This window comes from Symphalangus syndactylus, chromosome 1 (assembly GCF_028878055.3).
Source record: "Symphalangus syndactylus isolate Jambi chromosome 1, NHGRI_mSymSyn1-v2.1_pri, whole genome shotgun sequence".
Classification (NCBI taxonomy): Eukaryota; Metazoa; Chordata; class Mammalia; order Primates; family Hylobatidae; genus Symphalangus; species Symphalangus syndactylus.
Genome location: NC_072423.2, coordinates 10,006,148 through 10,025,043, shown reverse-complemented (window position 1 = coordinate 10,025,043; position 18,896 = coordinate 10,006,148). Strand labels below are relative to the sequence as shown.

The window sequence follows — 18,896 nt, the reverse complement described above, 5'->3', positions numbered from 1 at the left end:
GACTTCCAGTTCGTAGTCTCTGTTCTAGTCTATTCCCAGATATTAGAACCTGGTGGCAGATGTAGATTATGTCATCCTGCGTAACTTGAGATATAGTTTTATTTTGGTTTGGAAAAAAATCTGATTTCTGGCGAATGGTGTCCTAATTTTCACCAGTAAATATTATAGTCTCTCATAGCCTTTTATACCTTGCATTTTGGATTTGTCATGAGAAAGCCTTTAGGTAATTATGCACATTTGTGAATTAATTTTTACCTATTAATTTTAAGCAGTCTTAAATTTTAGATGTCTTTATGCACTATCACCACAAAACAAATGTCTCACCTTTTAAAACCAGTTCCCTTATTTCCTTCTCCATTTTTACCCCCGTGATTTGTGTATGTGCCTTTCTTTGTTTTTATTTACATTCTGTCACTGTGTTTAAAAAATATATTGTTTTTCATTCTTTTTTTCTACCTTTTTTTCTTTCCTTTTTTCTTTTTGAGACAAGGTCTGGCTCTGTCACCCAGGCTGGAGTGCAGTGGCACAATCATAGCCCACCGCAACTCCTATGTCCTGGGCTCAAGCCATCCTTCCACCTCAGCCTCCTGAGTAGCTGGGACCACAGGCATGCACCACCACACCTGGCTAATTGTTTTAAAATTTTTTCTCCAAAGACAGAATTTTGCCATGTTGCCCAGGCTGATCTCAAACTACTGAGCTCAAGCTATCTGTCTGCCTTGGCCTCCCAGAATGTTGGGATTACAGGCATGAGCCACTGTGCCCGGCCCACCTTTCTTTTTTATGTGAATTATTCTTGCAAAGAATATTGTATTTGAGAAAATACGTTTTCTATCTTTACAGATTTACTTGCATATATGGAGAATTCCTTATATTTAGTGATAAGAGAGAAGGAAACAGAAGGTTTTCTTTTTCCCTAAGAAAACTTTGTTGGTACAGACACAGTTAAATAAATTTTAGTTAAAAGTGTTCTGGTGAAGTTCATTAATGTGGCCAAAATCTTTCTGATTTCATATAGATTCTTTATGTGAGTTATCTGTATAGTCACTGTAGATGATACCTTAATTTCAGATGAATAAATCTAATAAAAAATTTTAAAAATAAGGTGATTCTAAATTTTAGTTACCTGCATTCAACCAAATTCCCAAAAATATTAAATGGAAAATTCCAGAAATAAACAATTCATAAGCTGTAAATTGCTTACCATTTCACCTTCCACTGTGCTGCTCCATCGTGAGAAGGGTGAGGGAGACACGGGTCATCCCTTTGTCTCATGCACTCACTCTGCTGCATTCGCCACTCAGTAGCTGGCTTGGTTCTCAGATGGAACCACTCGGGTCTTGGCACTATTTCCTGCTGAAAACAGAGGGACAGGTGTACTTACTATATTTCCATCAATTTGTGATTTTTTTTTCTATTAGAAATAGTTTTAAACTTGATTCAAAATTGAATAATAATACGAGACAGATCCACTTATATTTTATCATGAATTGATATATACTGTTTATTTGTCTTAACTATTTACACATTTCCTTTTATAGCATATGAATTTATCGTTTCTTAATTATTTGCATTTATATTATTTTTTATTGGTGATATCCAGTAGGCCCAGTAAATACTTAGTCCAGCGTCATTCCTTCTCTTCTCGTTCCTTGCATTAAGCATGAGGTCATTCGATCCTATCTGCTTTCGTTCTCATTGAGAGGGAGCTGACTGTGTCTTGGTGCTGCTGGACCTACAGAATCAATCACCTTCTCAGTGGGCGCACTTTCTCAGAGACTCTGAATTGTGTTTTCCCGACTGTTAGGGGTTTCAGCGAGATTAACTCCTAGCCCTCGATAATGTCAGTGATCCTGGGAATTCCAAGCTTTCCCGTAACCGATCATGAGTGCAGCTTTCCGTAGGGAATGCAGGGGGCCCTGGACGCGACACTGGGTGGGGTGTCCTGGCCAAGCGGGACGTGTCCTCTGCCTTCGCAGGCTCCATCCGTGAGGAGAACGGCGTGCGCTGGCATGTGTGTCCCTACTGCGCCAAGGAGTTCCGCAAGCCCAGCGACCTGGTGCGCCACATCCGCATCCACACCCACGAGAAGCCCTTCAAGTGCCCGCAGTGCTTCCGCGCCTTTGCCGTGAAGAGCACGCTGACAGCCCACATCAAGACGCACACCGGCATCAAGGCATTCAAGTGCCAGTACTGCATGAAGAGCTTCTCCACCTCGGGCAGCCTCAAGGTGCACATCCGCCTGCACACAGGTACGGCCTCAGGGCTGGGCCCACACGGGCACTGGCCACCAGGGCCACACACAGTACTGCGCACAGGTACTAAACACAGGTATGGCACACAGTAGGCGCACAGGTACTGCACACAAGTACTGCTCACAGGGACTGCACAAAGTATCACACACAGTACTGCACATAGGTGTGGCCCACAATGCTGCACCCACACCAGTACTGCCCACAGGGACTGCACACAGGTACCAAACACAGATACCGCACACAGTACCCAACACAGCACTGTGCACAGGTACTGCACACAAGTACTGCTTACAGGGACTGCACACAGTACCGCACATAGTACTGAACACAGTACTGCTCACAGGTATGTCCCACAGTGCTGCACCCACACAGGCACTGCCCACAAGTACCAAACACATAGTACTGCACATAGTACCCAACACAGCATTTTGCACAGGTACTGCTCACAAGTACTGCCCTTAGGGACTGCACACAATATCACACACAGGTATGGCCCACAGTGCTGTACCCACACTGGTACTGCCCACAGAGACTGCACACAAGTATCAAAGGCAGGTACCAGACACAGTACCACACAGTACTGCACACAGGTACCGCACACAGTACCAAACTACTGCACACAGGCATCATGCACAGTGCCAAACACAGTACTGCACACAGTACCAAACAGAGTACTGCACACAGGGTATAGCCTGCAGAGCTGCACTCACACAGGCACTGCTCACAGGGACCACACACAGTACCAAACACATTCACCAAACACAGTACAGCACACAGGTACGGCCTGCAGTGCTGCACCCACACAGGTACTGGCCACAGGGACCACACAGTACTCTGCATAAGTACTGCACACAGCTACTGCACATAGTACCGAGCACAGTACTGCATACAGTACCCAACACAGTACTAAACACTACCATGCGCAGGTACTGTGCATAGGCACCGCACATAGTACCAAACAGTACTGCATACAGTACCCAACACAGTACTAAACACAGTACATACAAGTACTGCCCATAGGGACTGTATACGGTATCACATGCAGTACTACACACAGTACCACATACATAGTACCGCACTTGGGCACCAAACACAGTACTGCACACAGGTACTGCACACAATATCCAACATGGAGCTGCAGACAGGTACTGCCCACAGGGACTGCACACAGTACTACACACAGTACTGCACACAGGTACCCAACAGTACTGCCCACAGTACCAAACACAGTACTGCACACAGGTACCACATACAGTACCAAACAGTACTGCACACAGGCATCATGCACAGTACTAAACAGTACTGCACACAAGTAGTACATAGAGTACCAAACACAGTACTGCACACAGGTACTGCAGACAGTACTAAACAGTACTACACACAAGTACTGCCCACAGAGACTGCATACAGTACCACACACAGTACTGCACATAGTACCACGCACACAGTACTGCACTTAGGTACCAAATATAGTGCTGCACACAGGTACCAGTGCTGCCCACAGGTACCGCACACAGGTACCACACACAGTGCCAAACAGTACTGCACACAGGCATCATGCACAGTACCAACCACAGTACTGTGTATAGCACTGCCCACAGTACCAAACAGTACTGCACAAAAGTAGTGCATATAGTACCAAACACAGTACTAAACACAGTACCACACACGGGTACCACACACGGTACCAAACACAGTACCACACACAAGTACCACACATGGTACCAAACAGTGCCACACACAGGAACTGCCAGTAGTTACTGCACACAGTACTGCACGCACACAGGTGCTAAGAAGGGATTGAGTCACAGCACCTGGGGGAGCAATAATTGACTCCTTGGAGGATGCGTTTCTGTCTTTTCATCGGCACTTGTTGAGTCTCTTCTATGCATGAAGTATCTACAGGTAAAGAAAACAGATGCAACCTTGATCTCCATGGAGCTGAGGATATGCTGGGGGAGGCATTAAAAACAAGTAACACTTATAAATGAACATACAGTTACAGAGGGTGAAAAGAGACTTCTGTCCGGGTCAGATTTAGATTTAGACTGAGTGAGCCTTTCTGAGAACACAACACGTAATCTGCGTTTGATCTGGGAAGACCTGAATGCTTTAGCTGGGCCAGGGGGAGGACCAGGGACATGTTTGTACTGAGGCTTTCTAATCAGTATTAAGACGTGAAATCTTGCATTATGGAGCTCCATTTTCTTTAATGACGTATTTATTGAGATGTAATTTACATATAATATTTACCATTTTAATGTGTACAATTCTGAATTGTGCACTCTACACCACTGTCTGATTTTGCAACATTTTTATCACCCTGCAAAGAAACCCTGTACTCATTGGCAATATCTCCCAAATTCCCTCAGGAATCCTCCTCTGGGCTGACAATGTGGATGAGTATTTGACAAAGCTGAAGTTACTCAATTTTGTTGTATGTGTTTCTTTGGAATTTACATTTTCATTTGCTAATAAAATTATAAAACAAGGAAATATTCTTTAGAAGTGGGGCACAGTAGTAAGAGGATCATTAAGAAGATATTAGTACTATTATCATCATTTACAATCCAGTGACAATTACTATTTACTGTTTATTTGCAAAATGTGAGACATTACTAAGTGCTGTTTAAACATTAGCTTACGTAATCTCAGCAGCAGCCTTGGAAGCAGGTGTCTTTTAGCCACTTTACAGATGATGACTTAAGAGAGAGAGCATCCTTACATACTGTAAAGTTCTTAAGAACTACTGTCCATATTTTACAATGTAAGACTTTGTCCTAAAAATGCTAAATGTTCTTTTTTTACTTAAAATGCTCTTATTACATGCCTCAATATCTATAATATGCACTGTATACAAACTAGGGAAAATAGTTTACAATATCCATTAAGTTATAAGCATAGCCTAATAAATTGAAGGTTCAAATCAGTATTGGAAATACTAACATTTTATGTTGGCATTTGCTGTTGAGATGTAATTTCTGGAAATAATTCTAAAATGTGATTTCATTTTTATTAGGTGTTAGACCTTTTGCTTGTCCTCACTGTGACAAAAAATTTCGAACCTCAGGCCATAGGAAGACTCACATTGCTTCCCACTTTAAACATACGGAATTAAGGAAAATGAGGCACCAGCGTAAACCTGCAAAGGTTCGTGTTGGCAAGACGAACGTTCCAGTCCCCGATATTCCTTTGCAGGAACCAATCCTGATAACTGACTTAGGTAAGATGGATCGCAGGGCGTCTTTACAATTTATCGAGTCCTATTTTCTTCGGCATTTTTTGAATTGTGTACGCACATTATCGTCTGTGTAGTTAAATAGTTTTTTAGGCATAGTATTAATGAAGTCTGTGTGAAGCCTTGTTTTGCTTTATGGGCTAGTATGTTTTACAGTCAAGATTAAAACCTAAGTTGTATCCAAACTACTGCTCAAATTGTTTTCTTGGATTAGAGACAAATAATGTGTAAGTGAAAACAGTAGTGTATAAGTCCTCATTGAAGAAACATTGCTACCTCAGTGGAACCATCAAAAGTGACAAGTGGTTTTTATGTGAAACACATAGTGCACGTTGTTTTCATCTTTAGGTTCTTTGTGCTGTGTTACAATTATTTGGGCTACTTTAATCTTTGGATTAAAAAGGAAAAGAAAAATCTGCCTGCTTTTCTTTTTAGGTTCAGTGTTATTTTTTGTTTTATTTTATTTTATTTTATTTTTGAGACAGAGTCTCGCTCTTTCGCCCAGGCTGGAGTGCAGTGGCGCTATCTCGGCTCACTGCAAGCTCCGCCTCCCGGGTTCCCGCCATTTTCCTGCCTCAGCCTCCTGAGTAGCTGGGACTACAGGCACCCGCCACCATGTCCGGCTAATTTTTTGTATTTTCAGTAGAGACGGGGTTTCACCATGTTAGCCAGGATGGTCTCGATCTCCTGACCTCGTGATCCGCCCGCCTCGGCCTCCCAAAGTGCCAGGATTACAGGCGTGAGCCACTGCGCCCGGCCTAGGTTCAGTGTTGTTATAACCAACCCAAACTATGATTTTGTTAATGATCTGGAAAGAAAACACTGCTTGTTAGAGTCTTTAGAAAAATTATATTTGTCAGTACTAGAACAAAATTTAAGAAACTTCATTGTCTTAGTTTGTTTGAGCTCCTGAATAAAAAATACCACTGACTGTGTAGCTTATGAATACTAGAAGTTTACTTCTCACAGCTTTAGAGGCTGAGAAGTCCAAGATCGTGGTGCTTGAGTGTCTAGTGAGGTCTCTCTTCCTCATAGATGGTGCCTTCTGGCTATGTCCTACCTCTTACTACATGAATTTTGGGGGACCACAAACATTTAGACCACAGCACTTACTAATGTGTGAATTTACATTTTTATGCAGTTTCTGTATTTCACTACTTTCCTAGGAAAGAGAATTCAATCTATAAGCAAAATTAATATTAAACAAAATATAGTTCCTTTATTCCAAAGCATAACCTTTATTTACAATAATTGTAAATTATTGTATAGAGAGATTTTAGATTGTTATAAATTGGGGGCCACCAACAAGATGATCAACAGCCATAAACCTGTGCGAATCTAAGAGTTTAATATCAAAATATTTAAACCAAAAAAATTCAAAGAAAGGAAATACTCAAATTCTCAAGTGTAGTGAAAGATCCTCCAGGTCAACTTAAATAAACACCTAAAACTGAAGATTTGAGCACACAAATAAAAAGAGTTACTTAATAGCTTTATAGAATCTTTTGCCTTAAATTACATACTTTTAAATATGCATGGAACAGAAGTCAATCACGTTCTACGATACAGAAAAATTTCAATAAATTCTCAGAAGTTGATTTTGTATAGGATACAATCTTTGATTAAAGTTCACTGAAAAACTTATAAAATAGCCATCCAAAATTTCATTACATGAAAAGAAGGACTCAAAACAGATACTGCATACTATAGATGTGAGTATTACGTAAACAGGTTGGATGGACCAAAGCCGTCCTAAGAAAAATTAAGACTTTTGAGTATTATTAGAAAATAAGACAGATTGAAAATAAGTAAAATATTTTACAAAACTAGGAAAATTAAAAGAAAGTAGCAGAAAGGAATTAATACAGCAGTTCCCAACCTTTTTGTCATCAGGGATTGGTTTTGCAGAAGACAGTTTTTCCACAGATCGGGGGTCGGGTCGGGGGAGTGGTTTCAGGGTAAAACTGTTCCACTCAGATCATCAGACATTAGATTCTCGGAAGAGTGTGCAGCCTAGATCCCTCACATGCACAGTGCACAATAGGGTTCACACTCCTATGAGAATCTAACACGCCGTGGATCTGACAGGAGGCGGAGCTCAGATGGTAAAGCTTACTCACCTGCTATTCACCTCCTGCTGCGTGGCCTGGTTCCTCACAGGCAGCCTGGGGCTTGGGGGCCCCTGAATTAATACATATAATGGAATTGGAGATAGAAGACAAAACTGTATTGAACTGAAGTTTTACAAAACTTGTAAAAATGAATAGAAAATATAGATGACTTGTCACTAATAAAGAAACATGAGAAAACATAGTATTAGGAATGAGAAAGAAGTTGTTAAGCACAGATACAAATGAGGTAACAATTGTTTGCAAATACTCTACAACTTTTTCCTAATATATTTGAAAATTTTGATGAAATGAATCTTTTCTAAAATAATATGCTTGGCAGAATTGACTGTAGAAGAAATAGAAAACTGCAAAATACACAACAAATTGACAAGATAGTAAAAGATCATCTTCTCCAAAACACCAGTCTGGCTGGGTGCGGTGGCTCACGCCTGTGACCCTAGCACTTTGGAAGGCCGAGGTGGGCGATCACTCGAGGTCAGGAGTTTGAGACCAGCCTGGCCAACATGGCAAAACCCCATCTCTATTACAAATACATAAATTAGCCGTGCATGGTGGCAGGCACCAATAATCCCAGCTACTCAGGAGGCTGAGGCAGGAGAATGGCTTGAACCCAGGAGGCAGAGGTTGCAGTGAGCCAAGACTGCACCACTGGACTCCAGCCTGGGGAACAACAGTGAAACTCTGTCTCAAAAAAAAAAAAAAAAAAGTCTGGTAATTTAATATATGAATTGTACTAAGCTTCCTAGGAACTATAATTATTATGGTATTTAACTGTTTTTGAGCATAGAATGGGATCAAAACCCCCATGGTAGCTTAGAATACTTTGATATCCTTGTCCAGTTTTGATTGCTCACAAAATGGAACAACAGACCGGTTTCTTCTTTCAGGTTGCCATAAATCAAGTTATACACCCATGGGTTTCTGGACTTGACGTTTTTGAGTCTTCAGTTAAGTTAGGTTCTTGACTCTTCAGAAATTTTTCAGGGTTAAAATGGGATATATTTTGTTTGTTGGCTTCACAGATGCCTGTATCCTAGACCAGATAGGGGAAGCTGAATTCTTTGGTTTAGGCTGAGGGAGACACATGAGGGAAATGATTGCTAGAGGGAGCTTCACACTGTACGTTGTAAAATATTGTAACTATGTCTTATGCTTAATTTTGTTGGTTATATTTGTGTTCATCTCTTCTCTCAGACTCTGGGCTCCTTCGAGGCTATAGAAAAGACTTGGCTGTCATAATCTTTGGGGGACGGAGTTTGATAAAAACATGGTAAGGAGAGGTTTAGCATAGAATAGTGTTATGAGAGTCAGTGAAGGTAGAATGCTCATTGAGGAAGCTAGCGGTAGTCCAGGGGAGTCCTTGACCGAGAGCAGTGTGGAAGAGGAAACCTGCGTCCAGGGTTCTGCCATCACTGTTTTTGAGAACCAGGCATGGCATTCAGTCTGCATGTCACAGCACGTGTAGGGAAGGTGGTAGGCGTGGACTGGATGCCTGCATTTTTCTTTCTTTTTTCTTTCCTTTCTTGAGACAGAGTCTCACTCTGTCACCCAGGCTGGAGTGCAATGGTACGATCTCGGCTCACTGCAACCTCTGCCTCTCGGGTTCAAGTGATTCTCCTGCCTCAGCTTCCTGAGTAGCTAGGACTACAGGCATGTGCCACTATGCCTGGTAATTTTTGTATTTTTTGTATTTTTATTTTTTTTAAGTAGAGATGGGGTTTCTCCATGTTGGCCAGGCTGGTCTCAAACTCCTGACCTCAGGTGATCCACCCAACTTGGCCTCCCAAAGTGCTGGGATTACAGGCCTGAGCCACTGTGCCCAGCCTGCATTTTTCTCTTTTGAGCAGGACAAGTTCTTAGGAAAAAGTGAGGCTGTGCTGTCAAGCACAGGGTGGTGTCAGAGCCTCCCGGAGAGAGGTCTTTGACACAGCTCTGATTGTCCAGAAGGCTTGTGAGATGAGAGAAGCCTTGGTAGTCTTAGGGGTTGTGCTGTGTGGATTATATCACAAGGGAGGGTTCTGAATACTTCTTGAAAAATAAGTAAGGTTCAGATGCAAGCTTCAGGAAGCATAGGTGAATTTCCTTAAATCTAATAATGAACTAGGTGGAATTGGTTGGGCTGTCAGATTCCCTCCAGCTTTGTAATTGTTTCACTGTTATTTGAGATTGGTGGCAGTGGAAAAAGAAGAGAAGATGCAAGTTTAAGAGACATTGTAGTGGTGTTGATCATTAGGACTGGCAAATGCTGAGTACAGGACAGGGAAGGGAACTCTCAGAGGTCCGGGGCTCCCCAGCCTTAGGGACCAGGAGAAGACTGTTCCAGGCATACAACTAGGAAAGCTGGGAGAAGTTGGCTTTAGGGGAAGAAATTGAAACGGAATCTGTATTTTTATGGAAAGTCAGGAAAAACAGAGTGTGTTCAGAGGTGCATCGTGCTAATCATTGCATAGAAGTTAAGGTGCAACTGAGGGAGGAGAGAGGACTGGGAATGGAGAGCTGTGGGCAGAGGACAGAATCTTGGCCAATGCCTCCTTATCTTGGCAGGAGGAGCAGCCCAAGGCTGATTAGAGGACTGACTGCGTGTGTTGTCCTCTTAACGTTCCAAGTGACTCTTAAGGAATTCGAAAGTTTACCCCTAAGCTTGTCCTGAATTCCTGATATAATGCAGTAGCTTGATTAAGTCATATTTATTAGATGGTCAGCCTGAAGGAATTCTGTATTTAGTAAATGTATATAAAACGTGAAATATTTAAATTAGTAATGTTGTTATTTGTAGATATCCCTTTAGTGATGTCTGTGGAAACGCTAACCTTTTTAGAACAAAAGATCATGTTAGAGTCACTTTTGTTTTCAGTTTATTATAGTATCTAGTGTGCAATATTCCTACTGAATAAACAAGGCATTGAAATCTTGCTAATTCTGAATCTTGGACATAGTTATGTAGATTCCGTGTCAACAAATGCTTATATAGAAAGTAAATGTAGAAATTCATTAAAAATTGGCCGTGGAATCAAGGGAAGTAATTGTGACTAGATATTTCTCATGTTGAAAAAATGAAGAACATTAATATATATTAATTTATAATGTTTATGTTAATTTATAAATTAATTTATAATGTTATATTATAAATATATTAATTTATAATGTTTCTCCATAAGTATTCTTTGAATAGCCAGTTCCTAACACAACTAAAATAACATAGTTGCAACATTAGAATCTAACTTACCAGAATTTTCATCTTCTGGGTGAAACATATGCCTTGTGACATTTAATTGTATTACTAGCATTGACAGTGAATTATGTCTGCTTTTCTTTTGCTTCGTAGGTCTTATCCAGCCCATTCCAAAAAACCAGTTTTTCCAAAGCTATTTCAATAATAATTTTGTCAATGAAGCAGATAGACCATACAAGTGTTTTTACTGTCATCGTGCATATAAAAAATCTTGCCACCTTAAACAACACATCAGGTAAGGTAACGGATTCACAGATGGAAATTTAGTATAATTAAACTGACTTAGTGACCTGATGACGTCTAGAAGTATTTAGGATGGTAGCATTAGCTTTTGGTATTTAAGATTTGTCACATTTGACTCCAAAACATTTACTGGTAATTAATATTTTTATTCTTTAATGTCTTGACTAAAATATTTTATCCAGAAATTGCTACTGAAGTTTATGTATATGCTCATTAAATTTCAATGTTTGCAATTTCCAAGAAATATCAAAGAAGTTTATTTTATTAGACTTCCTTTTATGTTTTTCAGATGTATTTATCAGAGTTTAGATTAATTCTTAGTGCTAGCCACAGTGAAAAGGAAGTCGAACCTTGATCATGAGAGACAGTGTGAGGTCATGAAAAAAGTATAGAACTTAGAAAAAGACTTGGCTTCTAGCTTCATCTCGGTCGTGTGACTTGAGGCAGGTCACTTAAGCACTCTGAGTCTCAGGCTTCCTCTTTTGTAAAATGTGGAGAGCTCCGGCATTGCTGCTTAGCTTTAAAAAATGTGATGATGAAGTGAAGCGAAATGCCAGAGTGCATTCTAGTCACAAAGCATTATAAAAGTATAAGAAACATATTCATTAAAATGTGTATTTTTTTTTTTTTTAAGATCCCATACAGGTGAAAAACCTTTTAAATGTTCTCAGTGTGGAAGAGGCTTTGTTTCTGCAGGCGTGCTCAAAGCACACATCAGAACACACACAGGACTGAAATCTTTCAAGTGTCTGATATGTAATGGGGCTTTCACTACTGGTGGCAGCTTACGGCGACACATGGGTATCCACAACGACCTTCGTCCCTATATGTGCCCCTATTGCCAAAAAACATTTAAGACTTCACTAAATTGCAAAAAGCACATGAAAACCCACAGGTGGGTATAATTCTGATGGTCACTTTTTATCATCTTTATAATTTCCAGTAGATGGTGGGGAGTGTTTTTAGGAAATAATTGTCTTTGATTCTTACATTATTATTTCTAGCTCATACTATATGGGCTCAAGAAATGTAAGTATTAGTGTCTAAGGATCTAATGGGAGCCATAGACTGAGGCATTAGCATTTTCATTTTTAATTTAATAATGAAGTAGTTTATATTCTGTAAGCTGTCTTTTAAGGCTGTTAGTTGGTAATTAGATGAAATGCTGGACTGTGTCTAGTATAGTCACATAGTGAATATTTCAGAAAAGAGAATCTTAAAGACCCTGTGATTTCTACGCCTGTCATCAGCAAATCTGAATGGTAATTATTCCATGTTGTTGACTTTAAAGAATGCATGCTTTAGATATTCCATAAACTTTTCATTCAGCCTAGCTTATATTTTCACATGATTGGAAGGCTAGCTCATCTCTATGTGGATGTAATCCGGAAGAGATGCATTTCTGACTAGTGCTGGGGCCTATTCGATGAGTATTTCTGTGAAGCCACAGAATTCTGTGTGGTACTGTAAAACCTGGGTAGGGTGACCACAGCTTAGGAGATGTGAAAGGGAGAGTCACTAGGCCTAAAGCTGCTGCCCTGGAACATTTGCTTTGAGACAGCATTTTAACCCAGATACGTCTGCCTGGATGTTGTCCACAAAGCAAAACCTTAAATATTAGAATAAGTTAACTGTGATAGTGTTTTTTGATATTATTGATCTGAATGCCTAAGCACCCTCAAAAATTGATGTTTTTGATTTCAGCATCATTGATTGCTTAGCTGAGAAATTTGCCTGCTGCTTGAGACCACCCAGGGAGTGTGGTATTGGTGATGTTATATGTGGATTCCTGTCAATTACATATCCACTTATACTTCACTGCATTTTGTGGAGGGAATCCTGTGCAGGGCACTGCATGTGTTTGGGGACTAGGGAACTCGGGGGCACATGGATGTTGAGGATGCCTGTGTTTCTGCTCGCTGTAGCAGGATGACGGGTCCCCAGTTGGACCGAGAGCTTACCATGCTAAGAAGAATGGAGCTTGGGCGCTTGCTTGCTCAGTGGAATGTTAAATCAAATCTTTTTCAGTCAGGAAGCCAGCCTTTTCCAGTGTACTTTTTGTAGTAGTATTGGGAATATAGGTGTTCAGGCCCTTGTTTCTGGACCCAGTGACCAATGGTGTAATTGCGGGGTCTCCTTTATTAAGTAGTATATTGTGTGACCATTGTTTGCCATCAGTTTCGAGGGACACGTGTAGGAGATCAATGTAGAGTTTTGAGAGGACACTAAGCAGATCAGCCTGTCGTTGCAGAGCTGCAGTGCTTTGCTTTTACAGATTGTGTGCACTTGGAATCTGCCTACAAGAAGAGCATCCAGCCAGGGTTTCATTCCTTTGCTTGAATTGTTGGAAATTCCCAAAATGCCACATATACTCATGCTAAAGATAGGTAAAGAAGGTTACTATAGTAAAATTTATGGGAAAAAACAAAGAACCAAGGAAACAAACAGAAAACAAGCCTCCATCAGTTAGTGTGTGACACACACGGGCTTAGGTTAGAGTGGCTTTTACAGACCCCTGCGTGCCACTGTGCTGCTGTGTGGAAGCATCACAGTGGAGGTACAGGCGTGCATTTTCTAACTCTTCTCTATTATGCGACACATTTTTGTTCTCCCTTCCACAGTAAAAGTAGTAATGAATTGTCTGTTTTGGATATTAGAAAACAAAGAGGGAAAATTTTGTTTGGAACCGAGAATGAAATTCTGAGTAGGCAGATTCCTAAGATGCTGGAATAGAGCCCGTGATGCAGCTTGTATGGTCTGTGTGTGCAGAGGCAGAAGAGGGGACCAGGCAGCTCTTTTTTGTGTGTGGGTGTTTTTGTTTGTTTGTTTGAGATGGAGTCTCGCTCTGCTGCACAGGCTGGAGTGCTGTGGTGCAATTTTGGCTCACTGCAACCTCCTGCCTCAGCCTCCCAAGTAGCTGGGATTACAGGCGTGCACCCCTACACCTGGCTAATTTTTGTATTTGTAGTAGAGATGGGGTTTCACCATGTTGGCCAGGCTGGCCTTGAACTCCTGACCTCAGGTGATCCTCCAGCCTCGGTCTCCCAAAGTTCTGGGATTACAGGTGTGAGCTGCGCACCTCGCTGGCTCTTTGTCTTAGATATTCTTCGTACTAGCCAGCCTGTTAGTCAGATAATTGTGTGAGATTTTTCCTTTTTTTTTTTTTTTTCGAGTTCTCAGTTCATTGCTGAATTCATTGTTCATCTTTTCCTTTGAAAGAGAAATCGTTGACTTTGATGAGTATATGCTGGATACACTTTGTGTATGTAAGTGTTGCTGAAGGCAACATTTGGATTGTGGGTCCAATAAAGCGCCTGAGGCCCAGGCTGTGAGAGACAGTAGGTGATGAGGCTGGAGCCTGTCTGTCTGTGCACCACATGTGTGGTCAGGTTTAGATAGTCTATAAAGGTGTCGTCTCAATTAGTACAGGTATTTTTCTGAATACTTAGACTCATTGCAGAACTTGAGTTGGGAGAGTTTTACTTTTAAACACGAGACATCTTTCTAATGTTTTTAAACTATTAGGCATTCGGGTTTGTGTTGTCTGTCCTTCATCCTCCCTTCGTGCCTCGTGTCTTGTAGCCGGTGGAAGCACTTAAAGAAAAGGCAAACGAGCTCTCTTCAGAGTTACTAATGTGTTCGGTTTTTACCTGAATTGCCATCATGACTTCAAAATGAAATCTTAATAAAAAATGTTATTTAATCAATGACAGCTTTTCACTGTAGTATCCCATGCAAGTAACCTTTGACAGCATCTAGTCTGATGAACTGTTGTTAATTTTTCTGAAGATACGAACTTGCCCAGCAGCTGCAACAGCATCAGCAGGCAGCCTCGATAGACGACAGCACTGTAGACCAGCAGAGCGTGCAGGCCTCCACCCAGATGCAGGTGGAGATCGAGAGCGACGAGCTGCCGCAGACGGCGGAGGTGGTCACGGCGAACCCCGAGGCCATGCTGGACCTGGAGCCTCAGCACGTGGTGGGCACGGAGGAAGCAGGGCTGGGCCAGCAGTTGGCAGATCAGCCCCTGGAAGCAGATGAAAGTAAATGTTTCAGGATATTTAACTTTGAGTGATCCCAACAGAGTTTAGCATCCTTTCCCACTCATTGCAGTCCGTTGGTGTCTCCCATCACTGACTTTTATAACAATTTGTGCTGTATGTGAAAAAGATTGAATTGAGTATTGGATATCATTCCATGTCCTCTTAAATTAGATTTTTACTCTTTAATTTTATTAGATTTCTTAGGGGAAGTTCTTTTTTTAAAAAACAAAAACAAAGTGATCAGACTTCTTGTTAGGAAATAGTAGAAATCTTGTTAGGAAGTAGTTGAAATTTTAGGACTACAGCAAAATCTACCGTCCTTATTTTGATATAGGTGCTTCCAATTTTTTTCCATACAAATGTGCAGGGGTGTGTGTGTCTGTGTGTGTGTGTGTGCATGCGTGCGTGTGTGTGTTTGGTATGCATATATAATTATACAAATAAGGCTGGGTGTGGTAGCTTACACCTGTAATCCCAGCACTTTGGGAGGCTGAGGCAGGTGGATCACTTGAGGTCAGCAGTTCAAGACCAGCCTGGCCATGGTGAAGCCGTATCTCTACTAAAAATATGAAACTTAGCTGGGTGTGGTAGTGCATACCTGTAATCCCAGCTACATAGGCGGCTGAGGCAGGAGAATTGCTTGAACCTGGGAGGCGGAGGTTGCAATGAGCCAAGATGGGGCCACTACACTCCAGCCTGGACAACGGAGTGAGTGAGACTCTGTCTCAAAAAAAAAAAAAAAATTATACAAATAGGATCTTGCAGTGCATACTATTTTGTGACCTTTTATCCCCAGTATATTGAGAACATCTTTCTCTTTTTTTTTGAGACAGAGTCTCGCTGTCGCCCAGGCTGGAGTGCGGTGGCGCAATCTCGGCTCACTGCAGGCTCCGCCCCCCGGGGTTCACGCCATTCTCCTGCCTCAGCCTCCCGAGTAGCTGGGACTACAGGCGCCCGCCACCTCGCCCGGCTAATTTTTTGTATTTTTAGTAGAGACGGGGTTTCACTGTGTTAGCCGGGATGGTCTCAATCTCCTGACCTCGTGATCCGCCTGCCTTGGCCTCCCAAAGTGCTGGGATTACAGGCGTGAGCCACTGCTCCCGGCCGAGAACATCTTTCCAGTGTACATCTGTATGATCTTTAGTATTCTATAAAGTATATTCAGTATAGATTCAAAGATTAATGTAGGTCAGTGAACTGTTGGTGACTGGTCTGCAGTGAGATTAGGCTCCTGAATCAGAATATAAAGCAGCACATTGCTTCCTTCATCAGTAAAGTCTGGCTATAAAAAACAATGTCAGGTCAACTGTAGACTGTGATTAGTGACATAGCTGGCTGCGTCTGGCACAGGCTTCTTATCTCACACAGGCATGTCAACAAACAATGTGCTGACCAGTTTATTGTTTTGTTTTATGGATGTCTCAAATGTATTCCGTCTTTGGGGAGGATTGTACACTTACCCCTATGGTGCCTGCAACCATGCACACCCAGAAAGGTTTTAAACAATTATGGAATGTAATAGCATTTTAGAATATTGTTTAATGGAACAATGTCTAAGTTTTCAGACAGATGCTAAAGGCTTTCAGGGATGATATTCTAGAAATGCAAAGAGAATGCTTTAAGCATATCTATGTATGTAAATTATCTCCCTGTTTTCTTTTCAAAATAAGGTGTCTGATATTTGAAAACTCGCCGAAGTATACTTTTGGATAGATTTGCAGATGTGAAATAACTTCCAAATGTATGAGTCCCCCTTTTTTACATCTCATCCTTAGATGGGTTTGTGGCTCCACAGGACCCTCTGCGAGGGCACATAGACCAGTTTGAAGAGCAGACCCCTGCACAACAGTCCTTCGAACCGGCAGGGCTACCCCAAGGTCAGTGGTGGGTTTTCAATGAAATTTGTAAGTGAGCTGTACCTCAGTTGAATTTAATTTCATGACAACCTTACATGTTTTCTCTTAAGGCCCTTCCAAAATGTATGGTTTCAAACCAAATAACTTTTTGCATGCATTGTAGATTTTTTTTTATTGATGCATACTATTTTGTGGTCTGCTTAGGTCTTCTGGAAAGTGACCTTTGCAGTCATTCTACACGTAGTTTCCAGTCAAGAAAAGGTGGCTGAGTAGAAATTGGAACTTCGTGGTGGCTCGTCCTGTAAAGCCTCCGGTGCTGTAATGTCTGCTGAGCACAGCCTCCTGCCTGTTAGCAAACAGTGTTAAAGCTTGCTAATAGCAGCTAGTCTAATTCTAATTCAGAAAATAGAAATGCCCCTTTAGACATTTTAAATTTATAAACCCCTTTTTTAGAACATTTTAATGTAACTTTAATATTTTTGTAGAACTCCTCTTTTCTAATTTATTTTAGGTTTTACAGTGACCGATACGTACCATCAGCAGCCTCAGTTTCCACCTGTCCAACAGCTACAGGATTCCAGCACACTTGAGTCTCAGGCCCTCTCCACAAGCTTCCACCAGCAGAGCTTGCTGCAGGCTCCCAGCTCTGATGGGATGAATGTAGTGAGTATGGACAGAGGGGTGCATACATAGCAGTATTTAGCAGGTGCTATTTTATGCTTCACTGTGATTATTTAAAATTTCCTTAAGGGAAATTTTAAGAGGCATGCTCACTTCTTGTAGCATTAAGGTTACTGCATTACCTGGGAAATCCTCAGTGTTTAGTACATAGGGCTTTCTTTTTCTTTAAAACATTTTAATTTTACTTAAAGGTTTCAGTGCCATGGTGTGGCCTTGCATTTGTGATTAAAAACCAAGAGTTTACTAGAGTGTTATGTAATAACACGTTGAAAGATACTATGTTGCTTTAGGCACAAAGCCTCAACATTTTTATTTGTGGACTTTTAAACATGTTAGAAGGAAAATATAGTGAATGCTGGCATTAAAAAATATTTAAATGCATCATTTAAAATTTTATCTCTTACTCTTCATTGGAGACATTTTAATTTTGGTTTTGGTTTTCATTTTTCTGCTTTTGGAAATTTCTTAATAGTGATGAGAAATGACTAACCAATTGTTATCCCTCTTTAAAATCCACCACTGGTAGCTTTGCCCAAGTGGTAGGGCTGGGCATTTTCATGACCATCCACAAGGCCGGTCATAAGAGAAGCAATAATAGCCATTGGCAAGGATGTGGGGAAACCAGAGCCCTCCCACGCTACCGTGGGCTGTCAAATCCTACAGCCACAATGAAAGTAAAGCTGTATAGAAGATTTATAGACTAGTTCTTAATGCCTACTCTACCTCATGTGCCCTCCCGTGAAAATTTCAGAACATTTTTCTCGTAGCTAGAAACTACATAATTGGCAGCAGATGCTGAATCTGGGAAGTGGAGAACATACTTCTTAGCAGCTGACTTTACTCCAGAGCTCTCTAAATAAAACTGTGGAAACCCAGTTCTGTTGTTGTAGTTTATCTAAGTTGGTTTTGGAAGTCAGGTAAACAAATGCAACACAGGCCCTTGCTTATAGCAACATGCAGTTGCTGCACAGGGGTGGATGACTCCACTGTTCACAGTCTGTCCTGTGACTCCAGGCCTTCTGGAGGTCAGTGGAGCTTACCCTCTGCTCAGTGTGAGCATGGATCTATTATAGAGTGGTTAGAAAACATTGACCAGATTTTTGTTTCGTCCTTGCTGTGGTAGCATGGGTTGTAATGCTGCTGTCAGGAAGGGATGGGGTCAGTGTGACTGCTCCATATATGCGTGGTACCGTTCTTGGGGACGGAGAGCATGTCT

The 18,896-nt window shown here is 41.3% G+C and overlaps 1 protein-coding gene across 7 annotated transcripts in view; it reads left to right on the top strand.

Annotated features, from left to right (window-relative positions):
• ZNF236 (zinc finger protein 236) overlaps positions 1–18,896 on the top strand; it is a 151,757-nt gene that overhangs the window by 70,082 nt on the left and 62,779 nt on the right. For all 7 annotated transcript variants that reach the window (XM_055296143.2, XM_055296138.2, XM_063614711.1 and 4 more), the window contains 7 exons: positions 1,980–2,252; positions 5,275–5,478; positions 10,951–11,092; positions 11,735–11,995; positions 14,890–15,143; positions 16,919–17,020; positions 17,511–17,662. In XM_055296143.2, the coding sequence (XP_055152118.2) occupies positions 1,980–2,252; positions 5,275–5,478; positions 10,951–11,092; positions 11,735–11,995; positions 14,890–15,143; positions 16,919–17,020; positions 17,511–17,662 (1,388 nt within the window). The remainder of the gene's footprint in view (positions 1–1,979; positions 2,253–5,274; positions 5,479–10,950; positions 11,093–11,734; positions 11,996–14,889; positions 15,144–16,918; positions 17,021–17,510; positions 17,663–18,896) is intronic.